General features: G+C 69.5%; 1 protein-coding gene across 5 annotated transcripts in view; it reads left to right on the top strand.

Annotated features, from left to right (window-relative positions):
• Positions 1–17,359, top strand: part of CEP170B (centrosomal protein 170B) — a 26,346-nt gene extending 8,987 nt beyond the window's left edge. For 2 of the 5 annotated variants that reach the window (XM_073799980.1, XM_073799979.1), the window contains exons 3-19: positions 1,494–1,583; positions 2,990–3,070; positions 3,828–3,884; positions 4,930–5,068; positions 5,726–5,830; positions 5,978–6,460; positions 6,703–7,427; positions 7,509–7,685; positions 8,110–8,200; positions 8,352–10,064; positions 11,313–11,556; positions 13,907–14,066; positions 14,300–14,443; positions 14,558–14,646; positions 15,095–15,188; positions 15,321–15,372; positions 15,524–17,359. In XM_073799980.1, the coding sequence (XP_073656081.1) occupies positions 1,494–1,583; positions 2,990–3,070; positions 3,828–3,884; positions 4,930–5,068; positions 5,726–5,830; positions 5,978–6,460; positions 6,703–7,427; positions 7,509–7,685; positions 8,110–8,200; positions 8,352–10,064; positions 11,313–11,556; positions 13,907–14,066; positions 14,300–14,443; positions 14,558–14,646; positions 15,095–15,188; positions 15,321–15,372; positions 15,524–15,747 (4,668 nt within the window). In that variant the 3' untranslated portion in view covers positions 15,748–17,359. The remainder of the gene's footprint in view (positions 1–1,493; positions 1,584–2,989; positions 3,071–3,827; positions 3,885–4,929; positions 5,069–5,725; positions 5,831–5,977; positions 6,461–6,702; positions 7,428–7,508; positions 7,686–8,109; positions 8,201–8,351; positions 10,065–11,312; positions 11,557–13,906; positions 14,067–14,299; positions 14,444–14,557; positions 14,647–15,094; positions 15,189–15,320; positions 15,373–15,523) is intronic. The other 3 variants (XM_073799982.1, XM_073799981.1, XM_073799983.1) reach the window with 3 other exon arrangements.

Genomic DNA, 17,359 nt, shown 5'->3' with positions numbered 1-17,359 from the left:
GAGCCCAGGAGAGGCTGGAGCCCTCACAGGCCTGCCTGCTGCAGTCTCCTTGCCAGGCCCTGCCCTGGCACCTCGGCCAGAGCCCATGTCCACCCCACCCCACCCTGCTGTGCGCTCCTGTCTCTGGGTGAGGGAGGCCCAGGCCTGGGAGCTCCAGTCCTCGGGGGAGGGTATTGGGCCCCACCCCCCGGAAACTGGCCATTTCTGGACGGTGCCGGGGGTGCTGGGTAGGTGGAGAGAATCAGAGAAAGTGGCTCTGTGGAGGTGGCCTCTGGCTGGGGGAGGGGTCTGGGCACTCACCTGTGAGAACTGAGAAGGTGGTGGCGGGTGGTGACGCAGGGACTCAGGTGCTGGCTCACCCTCCCAAGGGCCGGGCCATCCTGTCCCAGGCGGTGGGGAGCGAGTGTGTGGGTCCCGTCGTTCCCGTGACATGCTCTGGAAGTGGGGGTCCTGGGTGTCTCGTGGGAGCCCTGCCGGGCAGGTACTGTCATCGGCCCAGGGCTGGGCCCCAGCACCCCACGGTTGGCCGGTCCTGCTGTTGTTTCCTGGGGCTGCCCCAGGCCTGGGCTCCTCAGGTGGTGGGGGAGGGACGCAGCTGCCACCCAGACCCACGGGGCCTCCAGCAGTGAGGTGTGGGCAGTGGGCTGGGCGGTGGTGATGCGCTCTGTGTCAGGACTGCCCGCCCCCGGCTGGGCAAGGCGGCTCGTGCTGGCGGTGCCTGGTGCAGCAGAATGCGACCCTGTGGCCCTGTCCCTGCTTCTCTGTCCCTGGAGTGGAGGGGCTGTGGCCTCCAGCTGGACTGTGTGAGGGAGCTGGGTGACTGTCCTTGGGGAGGGCTCCTGGGTCGGCTGGTGGCCAGGGCAGAGCTACCTGCATGTGTTCACGTGCGTGTGGCATCTGGGTGGCAGGGTGTGCTCAGGACGTGAGCCCTGTGCATGCGAGCAGAAGGCAGTGGGGTCTGAGGCACGTCACGCGTGTGTGCGCGTGTCCGTCACTCCGAGAGGTGTGCGCTGTGGGCCAGGCTGGTGGGGGGAGGGGTCAGCCCTCTGATCCTGCCGCCCCCGTCCAGCCCGGCCTGCCCTTGGGAGTGAACAGCGTGTCCCAGATCTTCCGAGCATTCCCAGCCCCTCCCACGCTGACCCAGGAGCAGTGGCTGGGATGGCAGGGGGGGCACTGGCCTCCTGGTGCCGTGGAGGGCTGGTCACAACGGGAGGGGCCCGGGAGGCAGGCTGGGGCAGGGGGAACCCCGCGGCCTGCTCCGTGGCCAGGACGGCTGGCCGGGTCAGGCCTGGGTGGGCCTTCTGGGGCACACACGCTTGAGGTGTGGAGGCGTGGGTGGGACCTCCTGGGCTGCGTGGCCAGGGGCCTGGTGGTGGTATTGTGGTGGGGTGGGGGAGGGTTGGAGAGTGGGGAGCAGGGCCTCCTGCGGGGTGCCTCCACCTCCTGGGCCGCCTGGCCCGGTCGGCCACCCGAGGCTTTGTGTGTCTCCCCAGTCCCGCAGTGTGGACAAGCAGCACGCTGTCATCAACTATGACCGAGACAGGGACGAGCACTGGGTCAAGGACCTGGGCAGCCTCAATGGGGTGAGTGCAGGGCCTTTGTGCTGGCCCCACCCCTCTTCCCAGCCCAGTTCCACCCACACCCTGGCTCCACCCCATATTGTGGTCCCACCCCCTGCTCCTCTCCAGGGCCCGCCCCCTGTGCTGGCCCCACCCCCTGTGCTGGCCCCACCCCTCCATGACCCCTCCCATGGTGCTGGCACCACCCCCTCATGGCCACACCCCTCTGCGTTGGTTCCCCACTCCGGCTGGGCCCCCCATGGCTCCATCCCCTCCATGGCCCTCCCCCTAGTGACGACCCCACCCCCGTTCATGACCCCTCCCTCAGTGCTGGCGCTGCGCCAGCTCCATCCTCACCCTGGGTCTGCCCCCTCATCACTGCCCCACGCCTCTGCTTTGTCCCCACCTGGCTCCCACCAGGACCTCCTGCTCCGGTGGCCTCCTTGGGAGGGCTCCCACTGGGTAGGGCCTCTGGGAGGTGGGGCTGCCTGCTGGGTGAGGAGGGAAGTGAGCCCTCTGGTGGGCAGGGGAGGCAATGGGACCTCCTGCAGGCTGGGAAATGGGGCTCCTGTGACGGATGGGGCTGTGCTGGGGTACCCCCTGTCCTAAGGGATATATGTGAGCTCTTCTGTGAGTTGGGGGCGGCAGGGACAAGGAGGTGACCAAGAGGAAGTTCCTGGCTGCAGGAGCAGAGAGGGGTTCAGGTGGAGGCAGGGCGGGAGGGACAGGGCGGGGCTCTCTCCAGGGTCCAACACCTGTCTGGGTGCCTTGTTCTTTCTGTGTTTGGTCTCCTGGCCTGGGAGGCTGTTTCAGTAAGAAAACAAACGACCAGCCTCCACCCCCTTATACCAGCTGAGGAGGGCCCTTCCCCCCTCTCCCGCAGCCTGTGAAGTCTGACGCCCTGCGTCCTGAGCTTGGGGTCCCACAGCAGCCTCAGGCTGGCTCTGCCTCGGCCCTGTGAGCACACCAGCAAGTGCTGGCTGCCACCCCCCGGTCCCCCTCAGAGTGCCCCCAGCCGAGGGTCTCAGGCTCTGCTGGGGTCTCTGCCCGCTCAGCCCCTCCTCCCTCGGCACACGTCTGACCGGCCTTGCCCCGGGGCCACCCTGTGGCTGTGCCTCGCCGCTCCCGGGGGGCTCTGTGTGGATGAGAGAAGGGGCCGTCTCACAGGGGTGTCCGTGGGTTCTGTGCTTGTGGGGCTGTGTCAGGGTCCCTGGGTGCTGGGTGGGGTCTGGCGCCTCAGCCCCCTCGGCAGGTCCTCCTGCGGCCGTCTGTCCTGTGGTCCCGTTGGGGTGTGAGGCTGGTGCACCCGTGCTGGGAGGACGGTGCCGGGCCCAGAGCAGCACAGGAGGGCCTGGTGGTCCACTTCTGGGGCCTCCAGAGTCGCCGGCCCGCCTGCCCCGGCTCATCTCCGCCACCTGCCTACTCCGCAGACATTCGTGAACGACGTGCGCATCCCGGACCAGAAGTACGTTACGCTGAAGCTCAACGACGTCATCCGATTCGGCTACGATATCCTTCCGGGGCGCTCACCCCTCCCCCTCTGTCCCCAGGGCCTCAGTCGCCCTGTTACGCTGGAAGTGGGTGGGGGCCTCAGGGGGTTAGAGACAGGAGGGTGAAGCCCGGGCTAGGCTCCGCCCTGAACTCCAGCCCCTGCCGCCGCCTGCCCCCCAGCCAAGGCCCCAGCCACGGACACCTTCTGCCCACGCTCGGGGCTGAGCTCACAGGGAGCCCGAGGAATGGGAAAACTTTCCCGGGACCCGGAGTCCTGGTGTTTCTGGGGGCCGACCAGGCATGGCTTTCTGTGCTCAGGACGTGGGTGAGTGGGGGCCATGCCTCCGCCCTGGGCACACCCGCTGGCGGGTGTGGACCCAGCGGCTGGCTCAGGCCCTCCGCACCCTGAAGCCTCAGGAGGCCGGGGGCTGAGGGGTGGTCTGGGACGGGCAGTGGAGCTGGATGCAGGCGGCATGGCCTCTGGGGCCCCGCTGGGCTCCTGGGCCGAAAGTGGGGTGGAGAGCATCCCCGCAGACCTAAGGTACTTGTGTGCGGTGGCCTGGAGCAGCCTCTGTCCTGTCCCCTCACCGGGGACAACACGGCCTGCGGGCTGTCCCTGCAGTGTGGACGCATGGCCAGTGCACACACGTTGGGGGAAGTTTGCAGGCATCTGCACCAGCGCTCCGCCCAGCCCGCCTTCCCTCTTCATCCACCACGCCTGGGCCCGAGGGCCCCGCCCCCTTCCTGCATCCTGTTCTCCTTAACGCGCTGTCACATTCCAACATGTACGTGCTGGAGCGGGTGCAGCACCGCGTCCCTGAGGAGGCGCTCAGGGTCAGTACTGGTGCTTGGCCTGGGGCCCCTGCATCCCTGTGTCCCTACAGCCCTCCGCTTCCCACTGCCCATCTCCCCCAGGCCTCTGGGCCGCTGTGCGTCAGCCTGGTTTGGCCTGCCCTGCCGGATGGCCCAGTCGGGCAGGTGGGGAAGATAGTCAGGCGACCCGCCCCACCGCACCCCCGGCTGATGCAGTCACAGATGGCGGGTGTGGCTGGAGCCCCAGAGGAGGCTGCTTTGCCCAGCAGGAGGGGGTGGGTGGGAGGGAGGGCCCGGGCCCACCCAGCATCTTGGGTACCGGGAGGACCCTGATTGGGCTACCATGGGTGGAGGTGGCCGGGAGCAGTCTGGAGGCTAGCAGGGAGGCAGCCTTTGGGGACAGCCTCGTGGGAGGTCCTGGGTGAGGGGCACCCTTGAGCACCCTTCCTTCAGCTAGGGCTCGAAGGTCCCAGGGTCGGTCATGGCAGGTGGAGCCTCTCCTTTCCCCTTGCTCCGTTGTGCAGGCCTCATGGAGCAGACTCAGGGGACCCTGCCCAGAGCCGCACCCAGGAGCCCCATGGCGGGGGGTTGGGGGGGAGGCTTAGTCCCATTTTCCAAAGTAACCATGGGCAGCACAGGGAGCGTGGGTGGCCTGCCTAGAGTCACACAGCCAGTGAGGGGCAGGGCCGATGACCGCCGAGCTCAGCCAGGTGGGGCCCGGCACGCACACGCACATGCGCACGCACGGACAGGCTGCTGCTCCCCACCTCCCACTGCTCCTGAGGGCTGTCCCACCCCCTCTCTGGAGGGGCCTGTGGGTGGCAGTCTCCCCTCTGACGGCTGCTGTCCACTCCCTCCTGGAAGCTTGTGGCCCTGAGGATGCCCCCAGCCTTGGGTGCGGCCCCCCAGCTTCAAGCCTCGTGACACGGGCAGGCCTTAGGCTGTCTGCTCCGCGGGGGTTGTGAGGGGGACCTCATGCCACTGTGGGGCAGAGGAGAGGCCACGCAGGTGCCCTGGGCGGGGGCGTCCTGCCGAGGACGCGCCTCACCCCAGCCGCTGCCCACAGCACGAGAAGTACACCAGCCAGCTGCAGGTGAGCGTCAAGAGCCCGGCGCCCAAGACGGGCGAGGCTGTGCCGGAGCAGGCGCCTTACTGCGAGGCCGTGAACCCCAGGCCAGAGAGGGGGGACCGGAGACCGGGGCCAGGTAGGATGGTGTGCAGAGGGGTGCGGGAGGGACGGGGGTGTGCACACAGGCCTTGGTCCACCTCATCCAGGAGCTGACCTTTCACCCCGACGTACACACGTTCCCCTCCCCGCACAGCCCCCCAGCATGTGTGCCTGCACTCCTGCACCCCTGTAGCCACACTCACCGTGCACCCCTGCACCCCTGTAGAAACAGCCACCTGCCCCACGTGGTTCAGTCAGAGCGCAGTGGCTCTCAGCCCCAGGTCACCTATTAGTGACCCGAACCGTTTACAGGCCCTGGGGGAGAGGCCAGCCCTGGGTGGGGCTCGCTGCTGTCCTCCCGCCCCTCTGTCGGGCAGGCCCTAGGGGCAGAGGGCCCAGGCCGGGCTCAAGGGATTGCCCGCCCCAGGGCCGCAGTGCTAAGGACAGTGCAACCCCAGGGACGAGCCTCCCTGGAACAGCCGCCCCATGGGGAGGTTGTCACTGCCGTTGTCACCCACCAGGGTTGCAGAAATGGGGCTCAGGGTGGCTGGCGAAGGTTCTGGGCAGCTGCAGACCCGAGCTGGGAGGTGGTGCCGGGGCCCCCTGCAGACCCCAGCATCTTCCCCAGCTCCGGGTCTCCGCCTCTGTCTGTGCTGGGGCCACAGGGACCCAGGCTCCAACTCTTCCTCTGCAGAGGCGGCGGCCTACCGCACACCCCTGTACGGGCAGCCCTCCTGGTGGGGTGAGGACGATGGTAGCAGCCCGCCCGAGGAGCGGCGCCAGGATGAGCCCGACACGGGTAAGTCCTGGAGGGCAGCCTGCTCTGGAGGTGCCCTCGGCGGGGCCGTGGGCAGGGAGACATGGCGCCCATGGTCCTCGCGGAGGTGGGTGGGGCGAGGGAGCCACCGTGAGCACGTGCCTGGCCTGAGCACGTGTTCCCCCACAGAGCGGCCCAAGGAGCTGGCTCAGCGGGACAGTGACCTCGTGGGGACGACGGCCGCCTTCCGGGCCCCCGCGGAGCCGCAGGGCTACTCGTTCCGGCGGGAGCCCAGCTACTTCGAGATCCCCACCAAGGAGGTCCCCCCGTCGCGGGCCCCAGAGGTGCCGGCACACGAGGCGCCTACCAGGGATGCGGAGGCGGGCGGGGGCGGGGTGGCCCCCGTGGTGCAGAGCCACGCCTGCTTCACCATCGAGTTTGACGACTGCAGCCCCGGCAAGGTCAAGATCAAGGACCACGTCACCAAGTTCTCCCTTCGCCAGCGCCGGCCCCCTGGCAAGGAGCCCACAGCCATCGAGGTGGTCTCTGCGGAGACCAAGGTGGCCGACTGGCTGGTGCAGAGCGACCCCAGCCTGCTGCACCGGGCCGGCCCCGCCGATGACCGGCACAGCACCAAAAGCGACCTGCCGGTGCACACGCGCACCCTGAAGGGTGAGTGCACGGCTGCCCGCCCTCGCCTCGGTGGCCTCGTCTCCCGGGTCCGTTTACATTGCCCGAGAGCCGCCTGCCCTGTCGGGGGCCGTCCGGCCTGGTCCTGTTGCTTCTCTGGGCCATGTGGGCTGGGTCCACGGTGAGGCAGTGTGTCCCCGACCACACGACGGCGGTGGTTGTGTGTCGACCCCCGGGCGTCTCCTTTCCCTCGGCCTCACGCGTCGGGCCCCCGCCCCCTCCAGGCCACAAGCACGAGGACGGCACACAGAGCGACTCGGAGGACCCCATGGCCCAGGCGGCCGGGGCAGCTGGGGTCCCCTCGGAGGCTGGCGGGGAGCAGGTGCGGCTACAGAGGCAGCTCAGGCGGGACCCCCAGGAGCTGCTGCACGGCCAGCAGGCGTTCGTCATCGAATTCTTCGACGAGGACACGCCCCGCAAGAAGCGTTCCCAGTCCTTCACGCACACGCCGCCCGGGGACCCCAGGCCCGACAGGCGCCGCGGCCCCGGGCCGACCGACAGGGACCGCCCGGCCGCCCCCGCCCCGGCCTCGACCCGGGGGGCGGGCGGCAGCTCGGGGCCACAGCGGGCCGGCTCTCTCAAGCGGGAGAAGGCGGAGGAGCGGCTGGGCGGCCCCTCGCCCGCCGCCCGGGCCTCGGCTCGCCCTTTCGGCAGCGTGGGGCGCCGCTCCCGCCTGGCCCAGGACTTCATGGCCCAGTGCCTGCGGGACGGCTCCCCGGCTGCCCGGTCAGGCCCCGAGAAGACGCCCCCGGCGCCGCCCGCCCCCCCGCTACCCCGCGGGGCCAGCCCCGCGGCCCCCTCGCCGCCACCGCCACCCCCTGCTGACCCCCAAGTGACAAAGGCACGCAAGCAGGAGGAGGACGACAGCCTCAGTGACGCAGGGACCTACACCATCGACACGGAGGCGCAGGACCGGGAGGTGGAGGAGGCCCGCCGGATGATCGACCAGGTGGGTGTGCTGCAGCCGGAGCCCGGGAGGCCGGCCTCGGGCGCGGGCTCTGACCTGCTGCCCGGCTGTCCCTCCCGGCAGGTCTTTGGGGTACGGGAGTCCCCTGAGCTCTCCAGGGCGTCCTCGGCCGCCTTCCGTCCAGTTATCAGAGGGGACAGAGAAGAGTCCGGTGACGGAGTGGCCCAGCGGATGGCCTTGCTGCAGGAGTTTGCCTCCCGGCCAGTGGGCGGGATTGGAACCCCCCCGGTGGAGCTCCAGGTGTGTGGGACTGAGCCCAGACACGTCCCTGGGGAGAGACTGGGCGGGGAGAGGACAGCATCTGGGCCGGGGCCCCGGTCACTGCGTCCTGTATGCACTCGAAGGCTCTGGTCCTGCCCGAGCTGTGGGCTCCAGGTCCTGGCGCCCACCTGTGCAGAGGGTCGGGGGTGCCTGCGTGTATGTGCCCACGGGCGGGGCCCGGCTGAGTCTTGGGGGGGCAGGGACTGCTGACCTCCAAGCCACTGAGCCGGGCTGAGACGTGGGTAGTTACGCAAGCCAGGTGAGGCCACGGGGGTCCTCTGGCTGCCTCTGTTGGGGGGCAGGTGTTGGGGCGGGCTGCCTCGCCCCCTCCTGCCCCCAGCACCTCCCCGTGGGGCTCCTGTCTCTCCCTGCCACGGACACGCTCCTGCCCTCCTCTCCGTAGGGCCTCCCAGTACCGGGCTCCCCCGGGGGTCAGAAGTGGGTGTCCCGCTGGGCCAGTCTGGCCGACAGCTACTCGGACCCGGGCCTGTCAGGTAAGTGGCCCCAGTGCCGCAGCAGGGAGGGGGCAGCCCGAGGCCACCAGCTAGGCAGACGCGAGCGCAGGCCACTGTGCCCGGGGGAGGGCCGGCTCCTCGTGTGGGCCCGCGGGCAGCGCTCACTCGAACCAGCCCCCTTGTCTTCCAGACGACGGCCCCGGGCGCAGAGCCAGAGAGCTGGAGGGGGCCCTGCCTGTGCGCCAGCGAAGGCTGCTCCCACAGCTGCCCAGCGACAGGGCGGACAGCCCCGCCGGCCCCGAGGCCACCAGGAGGAGCGGGCCGGGGCCGCCAGAGCTGGGCAGCGAGCAGGCCGGCCTCTTGGGACAGGAAGACCTGGAGCCCGACAGCCTCAGTGACGCCAGTGGGTCGGACGGAGGCCGGGGCCCTGAGCCAGGCGGGGGCCTGCAGGAAGAAAGACGCGGGAGCCCCCAGGAGGGACCGGCGTGGACAAGGGGCCGGCGCTCACCGAGGGCCCCTGGGGAGCCGGCCCCCACCTCATTCTCCGCTGGGGACCAGAACGGGGAGGTGGCCTTCCCCAGGAAAGCGACTGTGGCTCCAGGGCAGGTGGAGGGCCCGGGGCGGGCAGCGCAGCCCAGCCCCCCGACACGGGACAGCGTGTACGTCAGCACCAGTGGGAGGATGGTCATCCAGCTGCGGACAGGGCAGCCCCCGGAGCCTGAGGGCCCCGCCCCGGCCCCCACCAAGGAGGCCCCGGCGTTCGTCCGGCAGGAGAGCTTCACCAAGGAGCCGGCCAGCGGCCCCGCAGCCCCCGGCCAGCTGCCGCACATTAGCACCCACCCCCTCCTGCAGGACCTGGCCGCGGCCCGGGCCTCACGCATGGACCTGCACCCTCAGGACACCCACCTGATCCTGAAGGAGACAGAGACGGCGCTGGCCGCCCTGGAGGCCAGACTGCTCTCCAAGTCCGTGGAGGAGCCGGAGGGTGAGCTGGGCGGCGCCCCTGGGCCGCCAGAGGACTCCCTGTCCGGGGACTCCGACGTGGACACGGCCAGCACCGTCAGTCTTCTCAGCGGCAAGAACGGGCCCAGCCCGCAGCCCTCGGGGCTGCAAAAGGAGAAGCCGCCGTCCCCGCCGGCAGTGCAGGATGTGGGGGGTGTCGGCCTGAGCAGCGCCCGCGAGCGTCTCTCAGAGAAGCAGCGTCGCCCGCCGGGCCCAGCGGACGCGGGCCGCGGGGAGCCGGCAAGGCGCCTGGCCGCACGGCGTGGCCACGGGCCCCAAGGGTCCCTGGACTGGCCCGACGAGGAACGAGGCTCCAGCCTTGCCCACCTGCCCGGTGTGGACACGGTCACTTCTGACCACGAGACCTCCGGGGCCGTGGGGGCAGGGCGGCGGGGGCCTCGCCGGAAACCCACGGCCCCACCGCCGTCCCCTGCTGCCCGGGAAGAGCAGAGCCGCGGCTCAGCCGGCCTCCAGAAGGTGCAGCAGGCGCTGACCCGCTCCAACAGCTTGTCCGCCCCACGGCCCACGCGGGCCTCCCGGCTGAGGCGGGCCCGGCTGGGGGATGCCTCGGACACGGAGGCCGCAGATGGCGAACGGGGGCCCCCGGCCAATCCCGAGCCGGCGGGGCAGCCGGCTGCCGAGCAGGCCAAGAAGCTGTCACGCCTGGACATCCTGGCGATGCCCCGGAAGCGGGCCGGCTCCTTCACAGGGCCCAGCGACTCGGAGGCGGCCCCCACCCGCGCCGGCTTCTCCGGCCGCAGCGTCGAGTTGTACTGCGCCGGCCGCAAGCCCGCCGTGGCCGAGGCTCGGGCCACGGCCAGGAAGGCCGCCAACGCCACCACGCCCCCCCGCCAGCCCTTCAGCAGGGCCCGCCCGGGCAGCGCCCGGTACTCCTCACCCAGTGAGTGTGGGGAGCGGGAGGGCGGCCCTGGGTCCGGTCGGCACGCGCAGTGTGTCTGCAGGTCTCTGTGCGTCGGCCTTGCACCAGCTACGGGGCCCCCAGTGCTGGCCCTGGAGGAGCCCCTTTTCCCGTCGGCAGGTGTTTCTCCCTCTGACACACACACATACACGTGCACCCGGCTGTGCACGGGTGGCGGGCCTCCTGCAGCCCCCAGGTGGTCCTGGTGTGAACGCCGAAAACCCCGACCATCTCCAGCCTGGAGGGACTGCCCCGACTCGCAAGCAGGCCTGGGTGACTGCAGACAGGGGGCTGGGCCTGCCCCTCCCTGGAGTTGCGGCCCCCGTGTGTGCAGCAGGGAGGGACGGCTGCCGTGGCACCGGAGCCGGCTCCTGCCGGGGTGGATGTGGGCATCCCTGCAGCCAGGCTCGCCCTGCGTGGGGACTGACCCATCCTCTGAATGAGTTGGTTTAAGGTGTCAGCACTGCTGGTCCAGCCCCGTGCTGCTGCTTCCACACCTGCCCCAACCCCCGACCCCTCCTGCACCCACGGCCTTGGAGTTCGGGCCCCTCCCTGCCTGCCAGGTCTTCAGGGGGCCAAGGTGGCATCTGCCCCATGGCCAAGGGGTGAGGGCCACACCTGCTTGGTGGGAACCTGCTGCCCCACCCTTCCTTGTACTGTGCATGTTTGCGGCCGCCACAGGGGCTCAGCGCAGCAGTGGGCGAGCAGTCGGGGCTGAGGCGGGCAGGTGCAGGGAGGGGCTGCGGCGGCTGAGCTGGGTTCTGATCACGGGCTGTGCAGCCACACGTACGGTCCAGCCCAGGGCCGTCGCTGATCCACGGGCAGTGGTTTACCCCCACCCGGCGTGTCTGCAGACACCAATTCCCAGTTCCCTCACCCTAACCCTAACCAAGGGCGCTGGTTCTGCCTGATGGGCACAGACCCCTCCCCCAGAACGTGGCCCCTGCCACCGCCAACCAGCCACGACCCTGAGCGGCTCCACGAGGGCCCATGGACACGCCAGGCTGCCCGTCTGTATGCGTGCTTCTGGGCTGGCAGTGACCTTGCAGTCCCCGGAGCCCAGCAGCTGCTGGCTCTTCAGTCAAAGGGCGTCTGAGTGCGGGGGTGCCGGCCGCAGCACAGCTCATCCTGCAGCGCCGGGCCCTTGCCTGGAGGGGCCTCGGGGCTGCCGCAGGTGCTGACGGCCGCCCTGTCCTGTTCTTCCTTTTGGAACCAATTCACTCACCCGAGACGTGCGTCGCCGGCAGCAGGGCTCGGATTGCACATCCACATCCGAGGAGGAGTATGGCTCCCACCACGGCTCCCCCAGGCACGCCCGCCCCCACGCCTCAGCAGCCACGCAGACCCCACGGGCTGGCAGCTCTGGCCGGGCCCGACCCCGGGCCCCTGGCCTCCGGGACACAGACGACGAGGAGGAAGAGCCCGACCCTTATGGTTTCATTGTGCAGACAGCCGAGATCGCTGAGATTGCCAGGTGAGTGGTGACGGGTGACGGCACACGCTGCTGATCCACAGGGCACCTCCCCTTGGGACTGGGCTGGGGGTTCAGTTCCTAAAGGGCTTGAGAAATGCTTGTCGGGGATGGATAGGTGGGTGGATGGACGGATGATGGGTGGGTGGATGGATCGATGATGGACGGGTGGGTGGATCGATGATGGACGGTTGGGTGGATGGATCGATGATGGACGGTTGGGTGGATGGGTAGTTGGATGGGCAGTGGGTGGATAGATCGATGATGGACGGTTGGGTGCGTGATGAATGGATAGATGGGCGGGCAGTTGCATGGGTAGCGGGTGGCTGGATGGATGGATGCAGATCTGCCCAGAAGGGTGGGGGAACCTCTGGTACAGGAAGGTCTTCACCAAGGTTTTTATTAAAGATGAGTTCCTTCATGCAGTCATTCAGCGGAAGGATCACCTCCAGGTCAGGCGTTGAAAAGGATGGTGCAGAGGTGGCAGGGAAGGAGAGTGGGCTTTCGCTGAGTGGTGGTCGGTGCTGTGAGGGCTTGGCTCTGCAGGCTTGTGAGAGGGCAGGAGGGGAGCGGGGCTGGTGAGTGGTGAGTGCGGAGGTGGCAGGGAAGGAGAGTGGGCTTTCGCTGAGTGGCGGTCGGTGCTGTGAGGGCTTGGCTCTGCAGGCTTGTGAGAGGGCAGGAGGGGAGCGGGGCTGGTGAGTGGTGAGTGCGGAGGTGGCAGGGAAGGAGAGTGGGCTTTCGCCGAGTAGCGGTCTGTGCTGTGACGGCTTGACTGCAGGCTTGTGAGAGGGCAGGAGGGGAGCGGCTGGGGCTGGTGAGTGGTGAGTGTTGGTGCCAAGGATGCTGAGCTTGCGCTGGTGAGGCACCTGGAGGGAGGTGAGCAGGGGCAGTGGCTCCTAGGACAGTGGCCCACGTGGGGGATGGAGGTGTGGGCGTCACCAGCATGAAGACGGTGACCAAGGCTGTGGGCGGTGTGAGGGCGTGGAGAGCATGAAGAGAAGAGGGCTGGGGCAGGGCTCTCGGGACACCTGGAGGGTGGTTGGAGGGAAGTTCCCTGTGCAGAGCGATGCTTGGGAGGGGGCCGAGGGGCCGGCCCAGGAGACAGGGTGTGGGGTTCTGGAGGGGGCGCCGCACCTGGCTGAGGGGAAGGGGGCGGAGGTGGAAGGAGAGAGGAAGGGGAAGTGGGGGCCCCAGGGGGCTTCCCGAGTGGGCGAGCTCGAACACACCAGCCTGCAGGCTGCGGAGGACAGAGGGAGCGGAGGGCGGGGCTGGCTGGGGGCAGGGGCACAGGTCACCAGCAGTTCAAAGGGGGTCCTTCTGTGTTTTTGATGTCGGAAGGGTGGGACCAAGTCGGGGACCCCTATCTTGATGGGGCCTGGGGCAGCCCTTGGTGGGAGGCAGAGGCCAGCCGGGGAAATTTCTCCAGCTGTGCCCAGCGCCTGTCGGGAGGGGCTGTAGCTGCCGCGAAGAGTGGACGGGTACGAGGGCTGGCTGGGGGGGCGCCCTGAGCAGAGCTGGGACAGCTGTGTGCGGAGACCTGGTCCTTGGTCCTTGGTGGGTCCTGGGGTCCCGTCCCTGGAGTGACAGCAGGCGTCGAGGGCTGAGGGAGCCAGAGGCCGGAGCCCGTCCCCCTGCCCCGAGCCTGGCCAAGGGCTGGAGTAGCTCAGAGCGCGCCGGCCGTGGGGCTGAGGTGCTCCGAGGGCGGGCGACGGAGGCTTTCGGCTCCAGCCCTGGGGCTTCACGGGCAGTCTGCGGCAGGGAGCTGCTCCCAGCTGGCCTGTGTCCTTTCCTGGGTGGCCCGGGAGCCTCTCAGGGAAGTGTGTGTTACCATCGGCAGGGCGGAGGGGACGGAGGTCTGCGCTGTCTCTGGGGCTGCAGGCTTGGCTTCCCTGCCCTGTGGAGAGTCCCTGGCCTCTGGGCCTGCTTGGCTCTGACCCTTGTCAGTGACTCTGCCTCCGTCTCCCTGCCTGTGGAGCGGGGCTCATGTGGCCCTGGTGGCCAGGAGCCTGTGGGTGTATCTGCCCATCCCTCCTCCCAGGGCCCCGCCCCAGCCCCCTCATCTTCAGGGGGTCGGGCGCTGAGGCGCCCAGTGGGAGTCCCCCTGGCACTGCTGCTGGTGGCTGGTTGGGTGTAGTTTGGGCCAGGCTGGAGGCTGTGTACCCCTGGCCCTGCTCCTGACCCAGTGGCTGCCTCCTGGGAGGGACTCCCACCCCACCTGGGCGGGGGGGATGGGGGTTTCTGCCTGTGGGGGGGTGACGTCGTGTCCCGTCTGGCTCCTGTCCCCACACTTCCCTGCACTGAGGCCGGGCCCAGGAGGACCCCGCAGGACCTGTCTTCCCTCCTGCCGCTGCAGGCTGAGCCAGACGCTGGTGAAGGACGTGGCCACCCTGGCCCGTGAGATCCACGATGTGGCCGGAGACGGCGACTCGCCGGGCTGCCCGGGGCCTGCCCACAGCCCCTCTCGCGCCAGTGTGCCCGGCACCCCCGCCTCCACCATCTCCGCCCGCGAGGAGGTGAGCCTGCCCTCGGCAGCCCCTTGCACGCCCAGGTGGGGGGCCGTGGCTGTGAGCCCTCCCCGGGGCCACACCCCGTGCCCAGCACCGCCCCCCACCAGCCACCCTGAGAGTGCGGGCCGGGTACCTGCTCCACGAGGGCGGGGTGCCCAGGGACCCTGAGCGGCCGGGCGGCGTCTGCTCTGTCCACTGCCCGCCCCATGGGCCACGCCCCTGCTCCCCCACCTCTGCAGCTGGTGCAGCGCATCCCCGAGGCCAGCCTCAACTTCCAGAAGGTGCCGCCCAGCACCCCGTGCTCTCAGGACCTGGACCAGAACATGAACGACCGCTGCGAGGACCCGCTGGCCGGCAAGACGCGGCCTCGGAACCGCGAGGAGGCAGGCGCCCCTCCCCTCGGAGAGCTCGCTCTGGGCTCTGGGCCGCGTCAGGGCATGGAGGGCACAGGGCTTCCTGGGGCGTCCAGGCGCCGGGCTGATGCCAGGTCCTCGCAGGTGATCTTCGATAACCTGATGCTGAACCCCGTGTCGCAGCTATCCCAGGCCATCCGCGAGAACACGGAGCACCTCGCTGAGAAGATGAAGTGAGTCGGCCCGCGTGCCGCTGGCCAGTGAGAGCCCCTGGGACGGGCCGGGGAGCCACCGCTGCCTAGCGGACACCCGGCCTGAGGCCCTGACACGGGTACAGACGTGTGCCTGTGTGCCAGGGCTGTGCCACGTGTGCGTGCACGCATGCACGCGCGTGCGGTTTGGCAACCAGACCCTGGGCCTGGGAGGGCCAGGGCCCCCAGGATGACCCGCTCCTCCCTCCCTGCCCCCTCCTTCCTCCCAGCTTTCCGCACATTAGGCCCAGAGACAGGACGCTGGGACCGGCCTGCCCAGGTCCTGCTCCAGGCCTCAGTTTCCCCGTGCGCCCAGGAGGGGCTGGCGTGGACCTCCCCGTGGCTGGTGGCGTGGCTTGGGAGGCTGCCATGCCTGGGTCTCTTGGTCACTGTCCTCTGCCTGTTCCCACCCCCGTCCCTTGGGGTGCAGGATCCTCTTTCAGAACACAGGGCGAGCCTGGGAAGACCTGGAGGCCAGGATCAACGCGGAGAACGAGGTGCCCATCCTGAAGACGTCCAACAAGGTGAGGGGCCCCTCTGCGCCCCCGGCCCGCTTGGCTGCAGGGAGACTGGGGGGAGCTGCCCGAGCCCGGGACCCCAGGGAGAGGCGAGCGCTGGGGTCCGGCTCCAGCGGCCTCTTTCCCGCCTGCCCCCAGGAAATCACCTCCATCCTGAAGGAACTGAGGCGAGTGCAGAAGCAGCTGGAAGGTGGGTGTGGCCGTGCGGGGCGCTGGGAGGGCCGTCGGGGGCCTTGGGGAGCCTGGCCCACACTCACAGCTAACCGGCCGGGAGGCCCCCGGCTGGGCACGGGAGGCAGGGCAGGACCCTCCGGCCGGCCTGACCCTCCCCACCCCCCCAGTTATCAACGCCATCGTGGACCCCAGTGGGAACCTGGACCTGCTGACCGGAAACCGGGGTTCTGCAGGCTCGGCCCAGCTCGGGAGAGGCCGGCCGGCCTCCCAGAGTCCGTCCTCACCCCCGTCGGCCCTGCTGGCGAGGAGCTTCCCGCAGCGGGCAAACTGCGGGACCCCCGGCCTCCCGGACCCCTCCTTCCTCCCCGACACGGAGCAGTTCCTGATCTAGGTGTTGGGGCTGGGCAGCCTCCCCACACCCTGGGCCTGGACAGTTCACCACAAAGACCCCCACACGTGCCATAACCCCGTGGGTGCCCAGGCCCCCTCCTCAGCTCCCAGCGCCCCCCCGCCCCACTGGCCTCCTGGCCCAGCTCCCGCTGCGGCCGATGCCAAGGGCCAGTGTCCGGGCGTGTGCCCAGCCTCCTCTCCATCGCTGTTACTTTGTCGTTAGCTTTCAAGGAAGGGGTAGTTTGTGCCACTGCAGCAGCCTCCCCGGCCCGGGGGGCCCCGCTCTGCCGCGTGGGCTGGGGGCGCGTGCGTACCCGCCCTGTTCCTCTGTGCTGGCTGGGACCAGGTTGGGGGAGAGGACTGGGCGATGCGGTCTTTCAGTGCCAAACACAGAGCAGGGTGGTGGGGAGACGCCTCGTGACGCCCCGGGACTTGAGGCGGCAGAGTGCGGGCAGGGCGGGGCGATGGCAGCTCCCAGGCGCCCCAGAGTCCAGTGGCCCGGGGCGGGCACGCAGCCTGTGGAAACATTTGTGGCAGGAACCCCACTGCTTCGAGCCTTTGGTGCCAACACAACTGCCAAACTCACCGAGCGCGCGGGCCGGCGCCGCGCACACAGGCGCGAGCACTCGTCAGGCACGTCTGCGCTCACACAGCCCAGGCTCAGCCCCCCACGCCGCACGTCCAGGGAGGGAGGCGGGCCCGGCACCCGCTTCCGGTGGTTCTGGGCCAGAGGGAGGGGAGCGATTAACCAAAGTGACCAAAAACCGGGCTTCAGAAGCTCCCTGGACAACGTCCCCTCCCCCCGCTCCCCTCCCCGCTGTCCTGCGGACTCTGTGGGCATTAATTGGGTGCCTCCCGGGCCTCTCTGCTCCAGGTCCTGTGGGGGGGGGGGGGTCGGGGCAGCCCCCCAGGAACAGTTTTATTTCTCAGGATTCTTTCAGCTGGGAACGTGCCAGGCGAGCAGAGCCCAGCCCCCTCCCGGGGGCTGATGTTTCCGCAGCCTCGAAGCCAAAGAGCCCACTGGCTGCGGCGGGTGGGGCTGGGGCGCCCCCACCCTGCCTGGCACCTGCGCTGATATCGATCGCGGGGCAGGACCGACTGCGGGGGCCGGGGTCACAGCGGGCGCGGCTCTGGGGCCGCGGTGGGTGACGCGTGTGTCCGTGTTTACATTTAGCTGACGTGGAGCCCACGCCCCGGCCCTGTGCCCCCTCCCCGGTGTGTACGTGTGTGAGTGGCAGTGGGGTCCGCGGCCGGCCCCGTCTGCGAGCCTGCTGTGTGCACGCGGAGGGGGTGCTGGTCCTGGTACCCCGCCCCGCGCGCTCCGCGCAGCTGCCCACAGCCTGTCCCCCGGAAACGAGCAGTGGCCGTCCGTCCAGCACACTCCCATCCGCACCCCCCGCGGTCGTCGCCGCACAGTTGTTTTCTTCACAAATTCACGCTCCGCCCTCCAGCCTCCGCCCTGGGATTGGTGACTCGTTTGTCAGGCTCTTGGAGGCGCCTCCGTGCACCTTGTCCTCAGGTGGTCTATGGATGTCTTTCAGAAAATGGTTATTTTATATGATTTGTCATGGAATTTGTTCTAATAAATCATTCTTCTGTCACGTGGCAACATG

This window comes from Tursiops truncatus, chromosome 2 (assembly GCF_011762595.2).
Source record: "Tursiops truncatus isolate mTurTru1 chromosome 2, mTurTru1.mat.Y, whole genome shotgun sequence".
NCBI lineage: Eukaryota > Metazoa > Chordata > Mammalia > Artiodactyla > Delphinidae > Tursiops > Tursiops truncatus.
This window is presented reverse-complemented; position numbering and strand designations above follow the sequence as displayed.